This window comes from Columba livia, chromosome 1 (assembly GCF_036013475.1).
Source record: "Columba livia isolate bColLiv1 breed racing homer chromosome 1, bColLiv1.pat.W.v2, whole genome shotgun sequence".
In the NCBI taxonomy this organism is placed as follows: domain Eukaryota; kingdom Metazoa; phylum Chordata; class Aves; order Columbiformes; family Columbidae; genus Columba; species Columba livia.
Window position 1 is genome coordinate 72,861,950 of NC_088602.1, and position 23,648 is coordinate 72,885,597.

The 23,648-nt window shown below is 39.6% G+C and overlaps 1 protein-coding gene across 3 annotated transcripts in view; it reads right to left on the minus strand.

Annotated features, from left to right (window-relative positions):
- Positions 1-324: 324 nt before the first annotated feature.
- DCBLD2 (discoidin, CUB and LCCL domain containing 2) overlaps positions 325-23,648 on the minus strand; it is a 47,729-nt gene continuing 24,405 nt past the window's right edge. For 2 of the 3 annotated variants that reach the window (XM_005506681.3, XM_065062397.1), the window contains 12 exons: positions 22,694-22,745; positions 21,251-21,323; positions 17,827-17,960; positions 16,455-16,495; positions 13,578-13,793; positions 11,854-11,978; positions 7,988-8,135; positions 7,432-7,599; positions 6,679-6,772; positions 6,245-6,294; positions 4,438-4,575; positions 325-3,112 (listed from right to left, as the gene is read on the minus strand). In XM_005506681.3, the coding sequence (XP_005506738.2) occupies positions 2,667-3,112; positions 4,438-4,575; positions 6,245-6,294; positions 6,679-6,772; positions 7,432-7,599; positions 7,988-8,135; positions 11,854-11,978; positions 13,578-13,793; positions 16,455-16,495; positions 17,827-17,960; positions 21,251-21,323; positions 22,694-22,745 (1,685 nt within the window). In that variant the 3' untranslated portion in view covers positions 325-2,666. The remainder of the gene's footprint in view (positions 3,113-4,437; positions 4,576-6,244; positions 6,295-6,678; positions 6,773-7,431; positions 7,600-7,987; positions 8,136-11,853; positions 11,979-13,577; positions 13,794-16,454; positions 16,496-17,826; positions 17,961-21,250; positions 21,324-22,693; positions 22,746-23,648) is intronic. The other variant, XM_065062391.1, reaches the window with a different exon arrangement.

Genomic DNA, 23,648 nt, shown 5'->3' on the forward strand with positions numbered 1-23,648 from the left:
GGACTCCAGAGCCAGCATTCTGGCAGCAGCAGGTAACTCCAGGGAAGCTGCCTCCCATCAGTAGCACCTGCCCCCACAGCAGACTCCAGCCACAAGGGGAGCACTAGTAGATGTCAGTTCACTACTTCTCAGGCTTGGTGAGATGGGGCAGGAGCCAACCCATCCTCTGTGGGTGATTGCTGCATACACCAACTGCCACAAAACAATGTCAGTCTTGGAGGCAGGGCATACCATACTGCAAAAGGGGTTAACTCATATCTAACTCATTTATAGACTGGAAATACAAGGGTTATTTATAAGGTGTTAAATGCAAACATGCCGAGCTATACGTATGTACAATTTATTTAAAATACTTTTTAATACATATAAAAATCCCTCACTATTTATACAGTCTAAGTTCTAGCAACATATACAAATACTGAGCAACTACAATACATGCTGAGGTAAGAACATACATTCTGGGAGAATACTCAAGTCAAACAAGACTGAAATACATTTTATATCCATATGTTATCACATGTAAGAGAGACCCATTAAATGTACCTCTGCTTGTACTGTGCACAGGAGAATGCTGATCTTAAATGCATCATGCAACTTTCATTTGGGCATCAGTGTTGAACAGGTCATAGCATACCCTAATCTGTTTGAGAATGCAGAGGTTTCTTGCTGGAATAAGTATGTCACATCTTGGTGGAAACAACTCCCCACTCCTTTCAAATAAAATAAGCTCAGATAATTTCAAAGTCATATTTGCTGCTGATGGGAAAGAAAACATCAGTTTAAGCAAAACTACAAAGATTGTAGACTAGCTTTAACAAGCAGAAAAAGTTGCAATAACAGCAAAAATACAACTCTAGGCAGGAATTTATTTTTCATAAATGGGTCTTGTATACCACCCTTACTTACATTCACATTTAGGCTTAGACACCCAATTCTTAAAAAGAAAAAAACTCAATGACTGAGAATAAGTGATCAAAAATATGTAGACTTGGGCTTTAAGGCAGCACAGACTATGTAATAACATATTCTGGATGTTGAACAGGCCACAAAGTAATTCTGGATTACCGAGTTTATAGAGCCCCTGTGGAATCAAATTTTCAAGTGGTAAGTTACCATACTGGTGGCAGCCCTCCTGAACAGTATTTTAGTTTCAATTTGGGTGTTCTCCACCTAGTTTAAGGACCCTGGGCAATAAACGAGGCTGATGTGAGTTGCATCACAGAAACAAACAGTAACCACTGAAGTCCATAAAACTGGGCTAATGTGTAGGCAGGGGGTTTCCTATGTATAAATTAATTCAGCATCCTCCCACCAGTGCTGTTACAATAAAAATAAAACATTTTTAATTGTGGATTTTTTTCTACTACTTAGGTTAAAAAGCTGTGCTTTGTTTCTAACAAGATAAAAAATGGCAACTATGACATCCAAATTGTTCTCATTTTGTGATTACCTAGCTAAAACTAGTCAATGTTATCTCAAATTGAGACTGACACTGGGACATGCAAAGGATACAATTCCATTAAACACTTCTGTAATGGGCACTCTTTGGAACAGTACTGGTTTTCTTGCAAAGGTTTTGGAATCTTTTATACTTCTAATACATACAATCATAAGCCCCAAGGCTAAAGTTTTTCAGTTGTGCTAAAACGTACCATATGTGCTAAATGCATGTATAACACAAACTGTGCACCATTAGAATATTTGTGTGCTTCCTTAAGCACTCACAAAAGTATATACATACCATAGTATATGCTCACATCTTAACACACATCAAGAGATACTCAGGAGAGGGGCAGGGCAGGGGAAGAGGGAGAACCTTTCTGAACTCAGTCACCTCAAACACTTCGACCATCAGGGAAGTCTGAATTTGAGGCAGGTGCTATTCAGAGTAGCCTTCACTTAGTAGGGAAAAATGTAAAAGCAGTTGCCATGTAGTGTGCTTGTATGACTTAGTCTGTGCCCCCTGGATCCCTAAGAAGGAGCAAGACTGAGTGGCCTGAGGAAATGAGGCAGAAAACAGATTGGACAGACAGCAAATTCTAGTTCTGGAAGGCTAACAAAAGTGTTGGGTAACTTCTGAGGAACACAAAGCTGTTGAGGCCTAATCCTGTGAACAAAAGCTGAAATAACATAATTTGGAATCAAAACTACTTCATGCCATGAAGTTAACGGAATTTTTGCCATCAGTCCTGGTAGTAATTTTTAAAGTCCAAAGTTGTGCAGGCCTTTTACAAAGTAAAATGAATTTTAGAAGCTACAGTGCTTAGATCTTAGAAAGTCAGGACGTTTGGTTTGGTTGGTTGTTTTCCCTCAGAAATAGTACCATTAGCAAGAAATTATTGGCATTCGTACTTTAAACTGTTTCTTCCAACTAATCATTCACATCTATGAATTACTGAAGGTAAGCTCAAAGAGTTCTTCTCTCATGTCTGGCAGACAATTGTACAGCAGTAATAAAAACATCCATGGTTTTGCAGGAAACATGCTGTAATTATATATACAGCTTAAGGAAAGGCAGAAGTACTGGTTTCCTGGACCTCCAGTACCACGTCTTTTGGTTCAACATCGTATTTAAGACTAAGAATATCAAAACAATGCAATTAAAAATGAAAACAGTCAGTTTTATGGAACTGGCTTTTAAAAAACAAGCCATCATTCTGCCTTACTTAGGAGCTTAGTTCATCCTTACTCCCAGTGGAGTGGGCCACGCTCTGTGGTACCTGGTACACCAATTCGTCGGCAGTGCCTGGCCCCGGTTGCCCCTTTGGTGTATCATACAGCGCCTGTGCTGATGACGCGCTGTCTGTCCTAGATAAGAGTTTATTGTAAGTTCCCACCAGTGGAGGAGCTTGATTCCCTGCAGCTTTGAAGGTGGAAATGGAAGGAACGCCAAGCGGTGTGCTGGGATGGCTGGACATGTCCATGATGATTGGAGTTGCATATTCTGGTCCGGTTATAGGTAGTGGTTCAGCATAAGCATGGTAAACTTCTTGTATGGGTGAATTGTATGGGTCCAAATCAGCATAACTTGCTTCTGTCCCTTCCTCTGGTTTAAAGGTTGATCTCTGATGAAGCGTGCCGACAATTCCCCCTACCAGTGGCTGAGCATACTCTGTGTGCCCCAGCAAAACAAAAAAAACCCAAACAAAACAAAAACAAACCACAATGTTTACAATGTTTACAGTGGCATCACATTCAATACAATCTCTCAGTAGTGTCATAGAAATTATTATCCTAAATCAGACCAGTGATCGATCTGTCTTCCAGTGCCAAATTGCTATGAAAGAAATAACTTCCCCCAATAGTTAAAGGCATTGGGATAGCTACAACATCCTGATTTCTCAGGTTTAAACTTATTCCATCCACAGCACATCAAGTCAATTAATACATGCTTTTATGATACACTGAGAACAGATCTGAAAAAGCTTATTTTGTAAGAAATGCACTTGCCAACAGAACTATTAATTTCTCCTCTGTTCCCAAACCAAACAGGAAATAATTAAATGTAGCCAAAATCCTGATATTTTTTGGCATTTCATATATATATGTATATGTTGATCTGCTGGAGGGTAGGATGGCCATACAGAGGTACCTGGACTGGCTGGATCATTGGGCTGGGGCCAGTTGTATAAAGTTCAACAAGGCCAAGTGCCGGGTTCTGCATTTGGGTCACAACAACCCCAGGCAACGCTACAGGCTGGGGGAAGAGTGGCTGGAAAGCTGCCTGGCAGAGCGGGATCTGGGGATGTTGATTGACAGCAGCTGAACATGAGCCAGCAGTGTGCCCAGGTGGCCAAAAAGGCCAACAGCATCCTGGCTCGTATCAGGAATAGTGTGGCCAGCAGGACTTAGAGACATAATCATGCCACTATACTCAGCACTGGTGAGGCCACACCATGAATCCTGTATTCAGTTTTGGGCCCCTCATCATAAGAAAGACATTGAGGTGCTGGAGAGAGTTCAGAGAAGGGCAATGAAGCTGGTGAGGGGTCTGGAGCACAAGTCTGATGAGGAGCAGCTGAGGGAACTGGGGCTGTTTAGCCCAGAGAAAAGGAGGCTGAGGGGAGACCTTATCGCTGTCTGCAACTACCTGAGAGGAGGTTGTAGCATGGAGGGTGTTGGTCTCTTCTCCCAGGTAGCAAGTGATAGGATGAGAGGAAATGGCCTCAAGTTGCACCAGGGAAGGTTTAGATTGGATATTAGGAAAAAAAATCTTCATGGAAGGGGTTGTCAGGCACTGGAACAGGCTGCCCAGGTTAGTGGTGGAGTCACCATCCCTGGAGGTGTTTAAAAGACATTTAGACCAGGTTCTTAGGGACATGGTTTAGTGCTAGAATTAGGTTAGGTTATGGTTGGACTCGATGATCCTGAGGGTCTCTTCCAACTGAAATAATTCTATGATTCTATATATAGTCCACAAAACACAGTAAAATGTACCTGCAGATTCTGTTTGCAACATTGTTGGGACTTCTCTTGGTCTTAGGTGACTAATTTCACTGCTGCTGTAGCGCACGGGAGTTTCTTCATGTTCTGCTGATTTGGTTGGGAGAAACTGCTTCATTCCTTTCCACCATCCTTCATATGGATTTAAAAACAAAAAACAAACAAACCCAAGACTGCATATATACTTTGTTTTAAACTATTACATATTTTTACACCACAGCTTGTTCTTTGTAGTAGCAAGTAAACAGTGCAGTTACCAATATTTGCATGACCCTAAGGTTACAAGACATTTTAATATGTTCTAGCAGACTGAAGATTCAGAGGTGAAAAAATTACTGTCAGCCAATCAACCTGCCTGAATGCTCCCCCTCTTCAAACACCTGCAGAACTGCTGCAGCGCAGCGAATCTATCCCTGAATGTCCATTAGCAGCAGTGCTGGAGCTACTCATCACATTAATAAACTCTTAAAATGCAACACTGAAAATACTAAGAAGTCAGCCATGATTCCAATTGGCAAGTCAAATATTTACACAAAATTTTAGACAATCTCAGTTATAATCTAACAGTGCATTTAATTCATGTACTTTCTGGCTGTTAATGTCATGTTGCTAACTGCTGATCAGTGAATATTTGCCAAAGTCTGAATGAAGAAGATTATAACTTCAGTGGAAATGACAAGGAGTGACTGTGATCATAAAGGTTTTCTTGAGAGAAGGTAGGGAGGGGGTTGGTTTTGTTAGGTTCCCCCAACCCTTCCCCCAGTAGCCAGAGCCATTCTAGTTTTGCTGTCCATTAACATATTTCAATCCAGCTGCAAGAGACCATCCTGTAGGTAAAGCCCAAGAAACAGGAGATTCAAAACCATGGATGGTGTTTAACAAAATCTGAGGTAGCCTGTGGTAGGGGACAGACCGAGGTTCCACAGAGAAGTGTAGCAACATTATTTTGATTCAGCATTTTGCCAGATTTCCTTTTAAAGCAGACCTGCATACTGAACATCTAAGCAAACAGGAAAAAAAATCTGGCATGTCCATCATTGACACTGAAATACAGGATATTTTGAGTCTAATACTCTAAGCCAACAATGCAGCGACCTATCAGAAACAGCCATGTAACAAACACCACTCAGGTCATTATAAGGTTTCTTGGCTAAAGGACAAGGCGCACTTGCCAGTGAGTGAACACACAGATGTGGATGTTTTCCATAGGAGGCCAGAGAGGTGAAGCATGGTCATACCAGTGGTACAAACCCACCTGCTGCAGCAGCCCCGTGTGCTGTTAGCACAAGCATGTTCAGGACACTTGCTAAGCACTGCTCAGTGGGATTGCCTGATCGCAAGTTAATGAGGCACAAGACAGTAAGAGGGAAAATATGCCAAGAAGCCACAAACAGTCCCACACACTTACTGGGACAATGAAGAAAGACCAAACTTGACAAACCTTATACACAGGTTTTTCCAGGACAAAAAAGCCCCCACCAAAGATATGGATAAAGACATCTATAATAAATTATTTTTGCCCTCATGTTGTATAATTAAGAGGTACTATACTTTGTTGACTAAAAAAAATGTGAGGCTACAGGCTCTAACAGGAAACAAGGTATTTTCTATTAAAAAAAAAAAAACAAAACGTAGAATGAAGCAGTTCAGTCTGTCCAGAAAAGAAATTCAGTGCTCATGAAATTCAGCAGTTAGCACTAGAGAAGCTTCTGTTTGTGAGACTTGTCTGTGTAACTGCAATCTGAAATACGCATCAAAGCAAAAATGCCAAGTAAGGGATCTCATAAAACCGTTTTGTTACCTGCACGATCCCAGTAAGGTAGATCATAAGTGCCCTCTGTTTTTTTCTTGCTGTGAAAAAGAAAAAAAGGAGGTATTTTAGCTAGTCTGCTTATTGGAAGATGCATTAATTAACACTCAGCAACTGTCACCTTGGCTGTAACTGGTCCGCAGATTTAAAGTATAAGCACCAGTAGCCTGGCTTGCCATCACCAGTCTGCTGCTACTGGAGAAACCAGTTTTCTGTAAAAGCACTTCTAATGAAAATACTTACAAAAAGCCATTTTCACTGTATTCACTATTCAAGTAAATATTTTCTCACAAAGAATACCATTCTGGAAAAACATCCTCCCACAGTGTGGACCATGTAGTTCCCATAGCAATACATGCAGCATTTCATTCCCACACACCAGGCTAACATTCATTTAAAGGATATTCATTAATCTCTTCATTTACCGGTTTCTCCAATGCCAGGCACAAACTAATACAAGAATCAGAGTAGTGAAGACCATCACCAGCACTGGAACCAGAACTGCCGCCAGGGCCACATCTGAAAGCCATTAAATTAAGTGGTGTCAAACAAACGAACTTCTCATAAATCGGTTTTTAATTTGAAAGCTACTTGGGTAAAGCACATAGTTTTCAGGTATAGTGTCTCTCACACCCATTTCCCCAGCTGCACTACCCTGCTGGATGCACTGACTGTGAATAAACGTCAGTTAACATCTCCCTCTTCTACATGTATGCACAGCTGGTATTTCTGCAAGGCTTTTCATCAAAATCAACAAATTTGTTTTAATACAAGTAAGATGATTTCTGTTGAAATGGTGTATTTTATTATTACCCAGCTAAACCCAAAGAGCCCAGGAACACGCAACCACTTAAGTTTGAACCTCCTGGAAGAAGTAAATACCACAGTACCTTAACAGTTAACCACTGTCAGCCTGGGTCTGCCTGTCAGATGAGACTGCCCTGTCCCCTACCATCCAAACCAGTGCCTGCATCTGCAGTCACCTCACTCCTTTTTCTGACACTTTTATTTGATAAACAAGGGGATGATGCCAGCTGATGCCTTTCAAATTTCACACCAACATGACTGGCACATAAAAGATTAGCTACATCATAAGTGCCTTGTCCTAAGAAATTATCAAAATATGCCAAAGTACTGTAAGGAGTTCCCAAACAATTCTACTGCTTAACTGTAGATACCTTTAGTTACACTTGGAGTCACTGTGGTGTTTTTTATTTCAGGTGTGAAAGTTGTTTTATCTGTCTCCAGTGAAGTCTTCACCGAATGAATGAAGTCATCACTGAAGTCCTCATTCTTGTCATTCTTGTTCAGTGGTGGTGGTGGCATGGTGATTTTAGGAGCACGGCCTTTAGAAGAAAAGAATTTATTAAAAAAAGTTTTTGAAGTGCTAGTTTTCCATGTTTCCTTTTTGAGAGAAAACAGCTGGAACAGTTTGCTCTATTTTGTTTGTGTTATATAATGAGGAAAAAAAAGACCCATGACTCAATAACATGGAAAGCAAGCAACTGGTTTCTTTTGAAAGACTTGTTTTCTAAATTGCCTTGTTTATGCCTAAACTATGTATCTTCCAGGTTAAGCACAATAACTTTGGAAGAAATTCTGAAGTATCAGTTACAGAATGATTATGCAGCTAAGAAGTACTTTATTCTCATTGAAGATACACCCACAATGTAATCTTTGGCAAATTATTGCATTGCTTGACTTGTACAGTTGAAAGGTTTTCAGTTGCCTTACCTAAACTGAACTGACATCCCAGCAATTCTACTTTCATTGCAATTTTCTGGTGCCATTTTAAGGGGTTAATCCTAAAAAAACGTGCGATAATAGGTGGAATGAAATTATTGCGAACTTCCTGGTACAATTCAGTGTTCCCTTGAAATATCTAGGGGGGGAAAAAGACAGACAAACATTTATGTTATACAAATGCAATAGCAACTAAGTAACCACAACCAATTTTGCTGTTTCATTTAAGAAAAATAAGTGGTGCGGAATCCTGAAAATTCAGCCCAGACTGGTGCTGTTGCCTGCACATCTCCACTCACTCAGCCCTATGAAATAACTAAATAAAATAAAGGTGCATGTGTATGTATATGCGCACAACTACTTACTTCACAATAAAGGTACCATGTAATATTTTCCTGATGTTCCCAGGCAATGCCAGCTGCTAAAGACATCTTAATATTTATGGCACTGAAAATAATTATAACTCAGTTCTTTTTGATATTTTGGACTTACTCTTCAAATATATATAGCAAGCAGTTGTGGCAACGTGAAAACAGGAATTAATTGGTGCCTTCACACAGCTGAATAGTTTAAGTCTGTCCCGTGAACAGATTGAATGATTAGAAATCATTGAGACACGGTAAAAAAAGGGCTGACACTGTCCTCTAGTGGCTGCTGTCTACAAGGGCTGAACCGTAAGCAAAATTAAAGGATTCAAGCTCAGAACACGAGAGCTCTCTCCAGAATCTCGTAGAGAGCTGTGCAGTTCTGGAAGAGAAGGGCACAGACTTTGTGTAAAGGATGAGCTAAAGCTGGTCCTTCACTGCTGGTCCTTGCAAGCAAAGAACTCATCAGAATTTGACAATACAGAACGGGTTTGGTTGAAATTTAAAACCAGTAGGCAGACAGTCACTGTAGGGATGCAGTGTCAGCACACTGACAAACTGACAGTCAGCTACAGGTTTTGCACTGAGCTGCTTGAAACAACACAAAAACTAGACCTAGTGCACGAGCCCATTGTCTTCTTTGGGAGGGCTGGTTTGGTATTGTGTCTTTGTGCAGGAAGGGAAGCGTCTCCCCAGGTCAGTGCACAGCAGTTGGGCTCTGGCTCTGCTCGTGGGTGCTACTGCAACACGTCACCATAGAATGGACAGTCAATGAGTAACATGTTTAAAGCACTGACACAGATTTTGCAAATCACAGCCGACATAATGCAGAACAAAATTGTGGCGCTTGCCTGCACAGACCTGAAAAATTAATATTATAGATAGTTTTCTGCTCACTCACACCACTTGGTAAACAATAAAGCACCTTGCCCTTCATAAGGACAAACGTCGCACTGTGTAACAGAGCTGATGTGTCTGCATAAAATGGAGCAGTCAAAGTTTTGGCACACTCCTGATCAACACAGATATCTGGTGTTTCAACCTTCATCTGTTGTATTGCACTCCTGTGCTTAAGGTTTTGTAACAAAATGACTAGAATATCCCTATAGGTTTGAAAGAAAACAATTATTTCAGGAAACTATCCATTCAAAAGTCTCCTAAGCCCCCCAAACAGCCCCAGGGACTTTTAAGGGACTCTGGCCTGGCCTCCCTGATGTACATAACATGTCTCCACTCTGAGAAGACACACAAGCCCCATTACTATTATGCATAAGAATTGTCTGTGGCTACAGATCTCACCAGATAATTATTTGTTTTGGTCAAGATGCAAATGAGAAGCAACATACAGAGGAGACTCTGAGAGGATGTGCTCAGCCTGCACTGCTGTACTGTATTCTTGCTGCGCTGTGCCACACACCAGTGCCCACTACTAAACGAAGGTGCTGGCTGCATCTGGCTACCCCGGCAACAAAAGCTGAAATCACAGATTACAAAAACAGATGCCCAGCACCAAAAGTTACTTTCACCTCAGGTTTCTGAGGCTGAGCATGTTAACAGCAACAGCAAAAAGAATCATTAACGCTGACTGTTATCTTCAAGAAAGATTAACAGTAAAGTAGTTCTCGACTCCAGGCTTTTCTTAGTCAAGCTTTTGATGTCAAGTATTAAGACAGTAATTTAACTTTACCTGCAGCTCAGTATTTTTCGTTCATCTATTTTTTTTTTTCACAAAAAAATTGCCTCTGAGCTCAATACAGTGCAAGTTTCTTGATGAGAGATCACTTTCACATTCCATTTATTATCAAACTCTTTGAGTTTGCCTGTGTGCTATCAAATAAAACTTTTCCAACACTGCACTTTTGATCTGTCATTTTTCCCCAATTCAAACATTTTATTCTTTTTTTCATGCATAAAAACTTTAAGAAAAGCTTTTCTCAAGTACTGAGAGATCTCCAGAAGCTACAGGAAAGCCTTGGAAAAGCTTATAGTCTCTTGAACAATGTTAGGAATTTGGACCATCTTTCAAAAAAACCTTGTTTGTCTGGTGTGCAATTGTGTAAGGCTCAAAGGGAGAAGCCTGTGTGCATGTGCATCCAAAAGCAAAGCTGCATCAAATGAGACATGTCAGACAAAGGAAAAAGAAACTGCAATTTTTTTGAAGCCTAAGTGATCAACCATACTGAACCTTTTTTTTGTGTCACCTAACTACACCTGCCACTTCCTGAGTATCTATGGGTCTTCATGCATTGCACCTAATGATGCAAAGAGTGAAATAAAAGATCTGTTACCTGTAATTTCAAGCTCCACAATTTGTTTCACTTCATGAATTTGCAAGAAAAAGAATGTGCGCAAATTATCAGGTAACAGGTTCAAAGTTTTTCTAGGAAAATAATTAAACATGAAGCTTAAATCTGGGTGGCTCACTAGCTGAGATTTTACTTTATTGCCAGAAGAGGGCACTCAAAAACTAGCAAAAGATACTGCATTTGTTTTCTTGAATACTTAGCTCACATGTAGGTTCAAGAAGATGGACCATCCTGACAGTAAAGTCCCCTTTCAACAAAGTTTCATATTGTGATTACACTCAGTGTTCAACAACCTCAACAGAATGTTACATGCTACCATGAAACATTCTTAACCTACAGCAAACAGAAGAAAGCCATGTACAGCTAAACAGTTACCGTTCCTAATAGCCGTTTCTAAAAAGTTATTAGGTTACTAATTACTATTACATGTATGTAATACCACAGGCCCATGGAAGGTATATTACATCCAAGAAATTCAGGATGGAAATTCCAGTTGCAGTTAGGCTACCAACAGTCTTCTCATTTGTTTAAGAAAAGCTGATCCAAAACACTGGGAATACCAGGTGGAACATTAATCTTCTCATTTTGCCTGTCTATTATATATTGCAAAACCATAAACACAGGGAAAACAACATTATCTTGCCACTAACATTAGACAATTTTTCTGTGTGGCAAAGCATTTGCAATCTGAACATGTTTCATCTTTTAAGAAAACTCCCCTCTGCAAGGGCTCTTCGATTGTATAAGAAAGAAACTTAGCACTATTTAGTCAAAAAGACTGACAGAAACATTATAAAACATCGACAATTATAAATCCCTAACATTTATTCTGTAACTGCAAGAGGATGAGAATGTAAACCTTAATTTTGAAACAACCTATTTCAAAATAAATCTGATTATTTTTAAAGGGACACTACCAACCAGCCTACCACTGGCAACAGAAGTTTCTTGTATAGAATAGTCTCACCCTCAAATAGCAATAAAAATAATCTCTGAATTTCAGAACCTCTCAAATCCTTACCTATTTGCATATTTTCATATTTTCTTCTGCACAGACGCTGTTTCTGATTCAAAATTACACTAAACAGGAAAGTTATTTAATGTTTCCTCACCATATCAGACTTAGTCATATTCACAACTGCAAGATCTCCACAGAAGATCCATAGGCAGTGTGTGGTATTTTTACCTTATCTTTATCCATGCCAGGTTCTCTGTACACTGTCCATTTCTGTGCATCATCACTGTATAAAATTCTGTAGGCTGAGACATAATAATAGTGCTCTGCTAAGGTTGATCCAGTAGTTATAATACCTGTGAAAAGGAAGGTGCCCAGTTAGACAAAACGTGGTACCAGTTCGTAAGAATTAATAGATCAGCTTTTGATTCCAGAGTTACATAGCTGGAATCTCCACTGGTCCAGTTACATTTTATTTATTATCCAAGGTGCTAGAGTCTGAAACTTCTACAGTGCCTGAAACTTAATAATAATTTTATTTACTTTTATATTTTAATTCTCATAATATAACCTTGCTAAGCACTTCCCCACCGTTTCTTGTTGGAAACCACCTGTTCATTTGCCAAGACGGCACCACTTTTCTCTGCTTTTGTACTGCCAACCAAAAGCGTCATTGCAAGGACTATGGCTTCCTAAAGCTGGCACTTCAGCACTGCAGAACAACTCACACAGGGAAGCTGTTTTGTGAAAGCTTATTAGCACAGGAATTAGGGGAGTAATGTAAAATCCTAATGGTCCCCAGGGAGGTAATAACAAAGGCTGCTGCTAAACCGGAGTTGCTTAATGACAGGAAGCCAAGGTGCTCATAGCAGGTGTGCAGCTGAGTTTACAGAAACCAACTCATGCACTTGAGAAAGAGACAAACAAAAACTGATCAAAGGAGGATGTTTCACAATAGTCTTAAAGCCTGGGACTCTGAAAAGTACTCTACCTAAAGCCGCTTGATTTTTTTAAGTTGGATTGCAAACATGCCCATTAACAACAGCAAATCACCTCTGAGCAATTAAACCAAAATAGAGAACACTAACATTTGCACAGAAGATACAATAGCTGCACTGCCATTACTTACACTACCTATGAGGATAAGCCCAAAATGCAAATGCCTCAGTGTTTCATTAGGCAGCGTGGGCTACATGGTGAACAACAGGATCAGGTAACCATAATTTCACTTGCCCAACTTCCAAAATATGAAGCAAACCATACAGAGCAGATTGGGAACCAGCCCCTCCAGCTGTCTCTCTCCAGATAAACACAGCTACTAAAATCATGATGGACAGTCAATCACAATCTCTGCCAAGGAGCAGTGCCTAACCCAGACTCTGTCTGCATCAGCTGGCACTGTTTGGTCTGTTTACTGAAGGTAAGCAGAACTGCTGAGGAGTCCACCATCCCAAACTCAGCCCAGGTTCCACTTTGGGCAAGGAGCTGAAGGGGAGGCTGCCAGCTGGTTTCCTCAGTCTGCTGCTTATCTCACATTGCACTGCAACTGCTCCTATCTCCACTGTTGGATTTACTAAGGCCATGATGGGCAGAAGTGAAAACCTAGCAACCTAACTCAGTACACCAGCATCAGTGGTACCAGCAAACTGAACTGGCTGGAGATGGATTTCCACCTCCAAGGAGACTATTGGCAGAAAAAGGAAACCATCAGGGATCCAATAAAACCACAGAAACTTCAAAAAATGCTGATGGAAGATGTGTTTATTAGCATGAGACTCCACCTGGTCAACTCTAACTCCAGGCTCCTGAGTATATTAGCTAGGACATGGAACTAATTTTGCTGTAATGGTAATTAAAGGTCACCTGGACTTTATTTAAGACCAAGCACTGGAAAAAAATATGTCAGCAACCACACTTTTTGAATGCTGCTTAAAAGTCACATCAGATTCACTTACCTGTTATTCTCTTCTCTTTATTCAAGTCAATCTGCAACCACTGATGTTCATCACTGATAAAAGCAGCCCAAGGAGGACCAACCCTTTTTAGTCTGGCATTTTCAGGTTTCCAAATGTTCACCTGTCCTGTTTGGTCAGACCACTCAAGAATAGATGATGCCGTGATCTGAGAATCAGGGATTACCCCAGATTCCATCCCCAGTGTCCCATAGCAACCTGAGGATTCAAAAATGAAAATTCAGGTTGCAAAATGATTTTACTTGCTTGGAGTTTAAGACTTTACATGCAAACATTAATCTGTCATCTGAATTTACTCCATAACAACGCTACCGATGGAACACACCATCTTTAGTTTTCTAAAAGTGATGCTGGAACCAAACTTGTGGTCTTGACTGTTACATGACTTATGCCTGCTCAACAGTAATGTGGATATTCTCCAATCACCACTCTCGCAGAGCACTAGCAGAGAAGCTTTGGGAGAGTTGTCATGGTTTAACAGTATGTGTGGTTCATGCACTAATCACTCATTCCTTTTCTGTGTCTATATAGCTTATTGCTTTTCAAACCCACCTCAGTATCAAAATGTTAAACAATAAACCAAAAAATGTAGGAAGCCATTTCATAACCCTGGCCTTGAGCTCAAACACATTGTTGAAATGAGCTGCGTTTTTTTGTCACCATTCTTAGTAAAAGTTTCTTTCCATGTCACATTCTGCTGATGCCTTAAAAAACATCTCCGATATTCCTGACTAAATTTCTTTGTGGCTAGTTGATATCCACCTGCTCTTTGTTAAAGTCTTGTTCTGTAGTGCCAACAGTTTTCTCCTCTCACACCCATATTCCCCAGACGTATCAGCAGAAAGCAACCTTTGCCTTCATCCAGCCAGCCTGAACAACCCAGCCTGGCCTCCCTTCTGCTGTGAGCTCCCCCTCTCCCGGCAGGTCCCCTGCAGCCCTCCTCTGCACCAGGGTTGGGCGCTCATCCCTCAAGGGAGGCACAGGTGGCAGAGCCCCCATGCAACTGCATCCCGGAAAAGGCTTTGCCAATGTTCTGTGCAATGGCATTAATAGTTTGTTGTCTCTACTGAAGACACCTCACCCGCTACAGCACAGGATCACATCAGCACTTCACTAACCAGATCCTTTCCCTCATCTGCCACTTCCATCTACCATGCTGCCAGTTTGAAGGAGAAATGCCTCCCTTTCTATGTACCCAACATTATACTTTTTACTCTGTAATTCTTCAATAATTTCTATTACTCAAGTCTCAAAGTCAGGCAAGTCTTACTGTACAGTTTCATCTTCTTCTGCACTGACCACACCTCTAGCGTTAATAACACACTCCTCAATTTTGTACCGAGTCATGGTTCCACCTACTATGGAAGAACCACTCTAGTAACTTCACCACAGCCTGATAAACCTCATTTGAGCACACTAGAGAGTCCTCTTTTTCTTCCCAATAACTCCTAGGCCACCAAACTGCATACATTTTAATCTAGACCTGCATCTTATCTCTAGCTCATTCAGTAATTTCTCAAATGTATCACTGAAATACAGATAGTTTAGATGAGCATTTAGCCTCATCTCTTCATATATCCAGCCCATTTAATTATTTTCATATACACTATCAGATCAAATTTTAAAAGACAACAAACCCTGCCTCAATCACTGTGTTTAATATTCTCCAGGTCATCAGACATGCAATTCCTTCTTCCAGCTCTATCTCCCAGACATCTGCAAAATTATTATAAAATATAATGCATATAAGATTCAAACTTTTGTTTGTTTGTATACATTTCCATCTCAAAACACTCCTGCCCCTCAAATTCCTGCCTTTATTTCCCCACTCAGCTATCACCTTTCTTTATATATCAGGCAAAGGACTTGTTTCCTTTTGAGGAGAATGTGTATAATTTCCCCTTTTTTGTTGGTGTTTTTAACTTTATCCTTATGGAAAACAGACCTAATGCTGTTAGGGGTTTTTTTGTTTGATTTTTTTGTTGTTGTTTGTTTTGGGTTTTTTTGCTGTTGTTTTTATTTTGGTTTGTTTGTTTTGTTCTTCATTGTTGTTGTCAAACAGTTAAAGAGACTAAGGAAAGACCACCGTCTTCACAATACTTCAAAGATGGCATTTAAGGTGACTTACAGAAAAGCTAGCTTCCATTTAGAAAACTAGAGCTAATTTAATGAAAACCAGGACTTGACAGAAGGTAAAAACACGTAAAGAAATAAAGCCCTAAAAAGGGTGAACATACCAATCAGCAACTTGATATACATTTACGAAACAAGACATGGCAGCCAAGAAGGAACACAACTGACACACAGAGGCCCAAGAAATGCCCTTCCAGAGGAGGAGACAAGTAATCTATCACATAGCATTCAGTTGCAAGCATATGGGAGAACAACAGCAAAATGGGGTAGAGAAAGCTGAGGAATCATTTTGGGATTTCTGCTGGCTTTCTTAGCAGGCAACAAGGAAAGTGCAACGAGTAAACATGGAAAGAACCTACAATGCACAGTTGCTACAAATGAAGAGAACTCTTAAGTGCCCAACTCTGCTTCAGCAATATGTTTCAAGTATGGGAGATGAGTCACTTAAACCCAGACTATAATAGAGGAATACAACCTGAAAGAATCTCTTTCTGCAGATAAGGCAATGCTTACTTTACACATCACTGTTTCTATAAACACAGTGATAATTAATCATCAAAATGATGACAGTAAAACAATTCAAAAATATACATTACTGAGGAATGAAGTAAAAAAAAAAAAAGCCTCACTATTTAGAACAAAAAGTAATAAAATACCTGCACACTTATTTTTACTCACAAAATCTGTATGAAAGTATGAACATGTAATACATGTGACAATGCTTACCACTCGTCTTAAATGTGAAGAGACTTGTAGATAATGGTCCCCTGCAGAGAACAAAAGATGGGGTTTGTGGTAGCCAGTGAGGAAAACTGAAACAAACTGTCTTCAATTTCTTTTTCATGTCAGACTGCTTGCTGCTGAAACCTTTGCACATATGCCTAAACAAGCCCTTCACAAATAAAGTAACACTTCCTGTCACCAGGTTACAGTGTGTCCTGGTTTTGTTAAAAACAAGTTTCTCTTTCAGTGAATTTTGTCTGTCAGCTAAAGCCTTCATATTAACTGCATTTTCCTGGAGCACCAGACACATGTTTTGGTAAACCTATCAATGGAATGCAAACTTAATGATAAGCACAGATGGACATCTCGCGAGAGGGGCGACGAGAAGAAAGAGACCAAGAAACTGACCAACTGGGTATAACATTCCATTCACGTGAATACTTCATATATAAGTGGGAGATCACGAGGATCTCGTGTTGCTTTTCCCTTTTCCCTGCTGCTTATGGCCGACCTTAGGAGAGGACCTTGCTAGTCATCCCTGCGAACTGTGGCCTAGTGACAGACTGAATCCAGCTCCGGTTGGCTGCAGAGTCTAATCCAGGACTTTGGGTGCCGGCTCTGCAGTTGCTGAGACTTTCAAGATTGGTCTTGTATATTTTGTATTATTTTCTCTATTCTTATTAGTAGCATTAGTAAAACATCTTTAATTTTTTCCAACTCTCTTCACTCTGTGCTTCTTTTCCTTCCAATCGCCTCTCCTTAGTGAAAAAGGGGGAGAGGGAGGGGGGAGTGTGGGGGGCAGAGGGGGCTAACAATACATCTGCCAGGGTTTTATTGTCACCCCGCAATCTTAACCCTCGACACAGTGCTTTCAGTAAAAACACCTTTTCAACTGACATCTAGTCTAGAGATACTGACTTCACGGCTTTCAAACCAACACCTGCCCAGCGAAATGGAAGACTTAATTTTAATGCTTCCCTTTTAAATTAAGCTAATCATAATAGCAAGAATCCCCTCTGATTGCTTTCATTCCTGGGACTCATGAGGTAAAATGACAAGTTACACTCTTCTCCCTGCCACTAAAAAGTTAACATTAAACTATTATTTTTCCACAGACCATTAGGAATTTATGGTCAAGCCATGCATTTTGGAAGAAAAAACCTCTTTGCAGAATTTGGAAAATTAACTTTTATGGTCTAGAGGTTAAATATATCTGGCAAAACAATCATTCTATGGCAAAAGAGCATTGTGAGTACCTTACAGAAGAGAACCTGTCCACAGAACACGTAGCTCCCCTAGCTGAATTAATCCTGTGATGAGACACTACCAAGATCTAAGGTGCTAAAGACAAGCAGAACATAGGAAGTACACTTACACTTTTGAGGTGACATTGTTAGCCAGGGAGCCTTCATAGTAGGGAATGCCTTTGCTGATTACCACGTTAATTTGGCCACCCAGAGTATTTGACACAACGCCTGCGTGAACACCAGCCATACAAAGCGACGATGACTTGAAAAAGGGGAAAAAAAAATATTTAATACTACATTATAAAGAATTAAACATTACACTGTTTATTGTAAATGCTACATTTTCCACTTACAGTCTTTGTTACTATTACATTAAGAAACTGTTCTTATTTAACTGTTCTCTCTGTTATTTAGAAACCACTCATCTTTGTTTTATTATGGAATTTATAAAAACACAAAAAGATCCTACATTTCACTCCAACCTCACCCAGACGTGTCTGGAAAGTAACTGCTGTAATCAAATAAGCTCAAACAAACAGTGAGGTGAATCAGTCTGAAAAGGCCAGACAGCTCAGTTTCAGCCTACAGTAAATCTTCTATATTAGACAACAGAAGCTGAATACATAAACACATTGGAAACCTTTTAATAGAATAAACATACTTTCAGTATGCTTTCATTTTCTCAAAATTAAGGAGTGACGCACTGCAGATTTTGTAACTTTCAGCTGATAGGCTATACTTTTTTAAAATTCATGGCTAAACATGGTTTAACCATCCAGCAATCTGATCCATATCAGCTCACAGTAAGACTGGAATACAATTCGTTCTAAAGAAGCCGATTACAGATCAATGGAGATCAGGGATGAAAAAACTTTTAGCAGGATATCCTGTTCTTCTCTCCCTGGAGGACTGCTACCCCAGATGCACTAACAAACGTCATGGTGGCACCTCCATTTCTCTGGCTTGCAGGCTCACTGGGCCACAGAGAGCAGGGCTCACTCACCACACCAAGTCCTTCAGGCACAGCACAGTGTGCAGTGCAAGATGTCTCTGTCTCTGGACCAAAGCTACCCCAGGAGATCTTCAGCTGGGAAGTAAACCCTTCCAGGCCAAATGGGCTTGACCAAGAAATATCCTAGTGCTCAGGAGCAGAAAGACAAGTCCAGTTCCAAAGATGGCTTAGCAGCAGTGGCTTTGCACCCATCCACCGGACGTACCACAGTTTCTGGAGGATTAGTGGCTACACACAGTGCAACAGGCATAGGCAGCACTGTCCCCAGTGATCCTGCAATGTGCAGCACTAGAGTACGCACAGACACACCATCCTTATGCAGCCCCTCACTCACATCCAGAGAGACTGGCATCAATCTGAATTTTAGAAGACTGATTGGGCTCAAGTTGCCTCTGAAGGACCACCTGGGTATCTTTCCCGATCTACCCTACAGAAACCATATTTAGCTTGTTGTTATTATTAGTGTGGTTATCCCAGTGCATACTTGCCCAAGTGGATAAGCAACAGGTGATGACTGCAGATATTTATTTTTTGCAAACAGTTGCTCCCCCAAACAAAGTCTGCTGTTAGCTGTTTCTACTGAAAACACGTGCTGCACCGCTCTGCCAACCAGTCCACTGGGTACTACACAGCCTCACTATAATTCTTCAGGAAGGAATCAGGAGGTCCTTTCCAGAGAAGGAAGACTTCATGGGTGACTTTCTCATGTTATTTTAAAAACAGAACTAAAACCAGAACAACATAATTGCATGGTATAGTAGGCCTGTATCACAAGCTCACTGGGCAAAAAAACGGTTTTTCCAAACATAAATCTCCTCGGTATATTCACACATAAAAACTCTAACCCTATTTCTAATCAGTCAAATATCCTAAAAGCTTTCTAAATGAATGTAATTATGTCTCGCTCATCCATGCAGCTCCCCTCTCCTTTCCTACCTTCCCTTGAAAATAAGAGCATGCAACTCCCTGCTCAACAGAAGATGTCAGCAATGAGCACTCCACTCCAAGTCCTCAAGGACTGTGGGTCACACACACACAAAAATCAAGATTTAAGGTATTTTCAAAAGCAACAAGCAGCTGCTGATCATTTGAAAAAAATATGCAAGAGAAATCTCTACCTGAAACTTTGTCTAAAGTGCTGGACAAATGGGTTTTTATCTACACAACTTGTCTTGTGGGAAATTCTGCCTTTTATTCAGGGCTATAAAGTATACAAAAAGAAAGTCACAAAGCATTTATTTCCTCATGTTTCCCTTTTCCTCCGTAGAAAACAGTTTTTCCAGATTGTGGCAAAACAACTCCCAACAAGCAGAATTACTGATGCTGCAAATACATCAGGCAGAGAATCAACTGTTTCTTGTTATTAGCTACAAAAATTACCTTGAAGCCACATAGTGAGGACTCAGTATGGCCCAGAACATACGACACAGTTGTATAATAACCCATTTTACATATGGGTTATTATTTAAGCAGGTAGCCTAGGATTTACAGATATTTGAGGAAAGAAAATCAGAGGCACACTTTAAGTTCATACTTAGTACTAAAATCTTTGCTTGCTAATGTTTTAAAATTGTCTTTCCTTTGTCACAGTATCACAGAATGTTAGGGATTGGAAGGGACCTCAAAAGATCATCTAGTCCCATCCCGCTGCTGGAGCAGGAACACCTAGGTGAGGTCACACAGGAACATGTCCAGGCGGGTTTTGAATGTCTCCAGAGAAGGAGACTCCACAACCCCCCTGGGCAGCCTGTTCCAGTGCTCTGGCACCCTCACTGAGAATTTTTTTCTCAAATTTAAGTGCCAGATCTAATGGTTTATTAAAACAGCATTTCAAGATAAACAAAGATGTTTAATGTAATTCTTGACCAGAGAGCTAGCAAAATTATAATCACTTAAAAATAAGCAAACACCCTCTAGTCTTACAGCAGATCTGCTAATTCAGTTACAAAAGCTTACATCTGAAAAACAGAATATATAGGCTTTTGTAGTGTTCTAAGAAAACAGTACCTTATTAAAGATTTTCATTTCCAGTTTAAAGAAATATTAATTTTACAGCATTAACTGTTTTGCAAGTGGTTTTATAGCTGCTGAGCACAGTGTTTCATCTCTCATATTGTAATAAAAAATTAAGATAACCACTGAGACTCTCTGTTTAGAGATGCATTATAGCATGAAAAAAAGAGGGCATGATTAAAAGAACTAGTTCTCTCTGTATAAATCTGAAATTCCCAACCTGAAAAAGCCAACAAAACCAAACCAGAAAGTATAAAACAATATCTTGATTGATCAACCCTTCTTTTCAGCCTTACAAAAATCTTTGAGTGTCCACTACACTGTTTCACCCCTTGGAGATGGCAACATCTGAAGCATCAGCCACTTCGCAGCTGTGCAAAAAAAAATGAAAACCATGCTTATCACTTTAGGAGGTACAAATTCTAGAACCCAGACAGTAGAACTGATACGAACAACTATGATCAACTTGTAATTACACAGCGTGTGTTTACCAAAATTCATGTAAGCCCATGGTATTTTTTACGTACATCTCTGTATCCGTGGGGAATAGTGCCTGAAATGTCAGCAAAAGGAATCACACAACCAGCTGGACAATACTTACTGGAAGAGAAAAAAACATCAAGTCAAGATACGCAAGCAACTGCAACTCTTACCATTTTATAAAATAGTCACTATTTTTCATTTACAATACTCTGTTATCATGCACATATCACTACTTAATGGCATATCCTAGTTGAAGACATATCAAATCAGCAAAAAATACTCAAGAAGGGAAGTACACATCAGCAGAAAAGACATTTGAAAAAGTTTAAAAAATTTCTCAGCTGAAACTGCAGTTCCAGTCTCAATATAAAAATGCAATAAAGCCAGCATTTTAAAATATAAATACTGTAAATTGAAAGTCTCATAAGTACTTATAAGTAATTCATGCATTTTATTTTATAAACTAGAAACCTGCATATCTATTAGTTTTGCATCTTTACATAACACATGTCTAAAGTAATGCTATTTTATAATAATTCCTGCCAATGCTTTCATCATTAAAATATAGCCAAATTCAGTTAATATCACTAGTTCATGGAAAGCAAGAGACAAGACATCTACACCTCAGATGCAAACTGATGTTCACGTTTTAGTGCCACTTCATACTGCACACATAAAAACCCCTAAATCTTCAAGATCTAACAGTGAACTGACACAAACTATTAACATTTTCACTGCAGTTCAACAACAGCTGAAGCAACATTGCAGGTACCATGAAAACAGTGGTATTTGGAGACTTTGGCACATGTTGAGCAAGTCCACAACCTGCAATTAGAGCCCTTTTTTGGAACTTGGGAAAATGAGAGAGAAATGGAAAGGTTGCACTTTGAAATGTTTTGTGATGCCATGGCTTAAGTTCTCCACAAAGTAAGCTTACGTACTTCACAATAGTCCGCAACTTTAAACGCTGTCCTTGCTCTAGATGGAAATGCAGAAGGAAAAAACAGGGAAATGACAAACGTTTCCTCCATCAGAAGAAACAACATTTTGTGCCTCTACAGAACCTCATCAATTTACAAACTGCGAAATGGGTTTGAACTTTAACTCATTTCATAGTTCAGTGCTCCTTTCGTAACTGTATTATGAGTTGCAGTATTTAAAGTGTATACCTGCTCTAATACATGTTTATAAAGCAATATTCTGTCTATGGGAATGACATATTAGCTCCCATGTGTCAGTGCAAATTAACGAGGTTCTACTGTATACTGCATGTAAATAACAAAAACGAGAAAGAAAGAAGGAGAGAGATAGGAAGGAGGAGTGCAAATACTAAAATTATTCAGCTCTAAGCCTAATTAGTTTGTTTCTTAATTTCTCTGGATCGCAAATTTTCAAGCTGCATGAGGTGTAAGTAACAGAATGAAGTAGAAACACTAAAATGACTTCATGAAAGAGACTGGGAGGGGAACAGGTAAAATCAGTCTTACTTGAATTCTGGTTCGGAAAAGTGGCTTGCATTGTCTAAACAGGTAATTAGGTCTGGAAAGAAAAAATGTTAGGTCAAGAGGATGATAAAAGACAACAAGTTTCAGTATGCTTTTTAAAATGCACAAAAATATCCATTTGAGCCTCTGTGGCTTAACCAAAAGTCTCAGAATGAAAAAAAAAAAAAAAAGTTCCTACTTAATTTTCTTGCAGCAGATGTTGTATTATAGTAGAACCTTGAAAATTTGTCTGAATAACTGGGAAATCTACTGAGAATGTGATATAGACAAGAAGATAAATACCAGTACACACATTCATTTTCCATGCAGCTTAATTTTAATTTACTATTATACTTGAGCGAACATGACATAATTCAGAGACACAAACATACACTCTTTTCACAAAATTAAATTAATAAGCTAGCTAAACAGGCCTGTATTTTCAGCATTTAATGGTTGCACAGTACTGAAACCAGGCAGCATTGAGAACAGAGTGCCACGTTATTGGCATCCGTGAGTGATATCACAAACTTCATGTTTCTGTCTGCTGTGTACCAGCACATATAGTCCAAAATACAGAGACAAAAGCATCAGAAAACCCACAAAATGAAAATTAAACATGAAAACTCCTTATCTTCTCTTTTTAGAATTACTTCTAGAAAGGGTTTTCTCAAGCCTTTTGTCTTGTGAAGCAGTTGCTGGCAATCCTTCATTTCCTTGTGGACCATGTATGTCACTTACTGTTACCATGAGTGGAAGGAGATGCAAAACAAAAACAGAAACCTCTTTGAGTGGCTAGAATAGCCAAAAATACAGAAAAAACACAAAATGACCAAAAGACCAAGAAATAGTCAGCTGACTTTATAATTGAAAAGTTGAGGGAGCACAGAAAACAGTTACTGAAATAAAATTTTCCATAAGGTTGGTCTGTATAAAATACACCATTAGATGAGAAAAA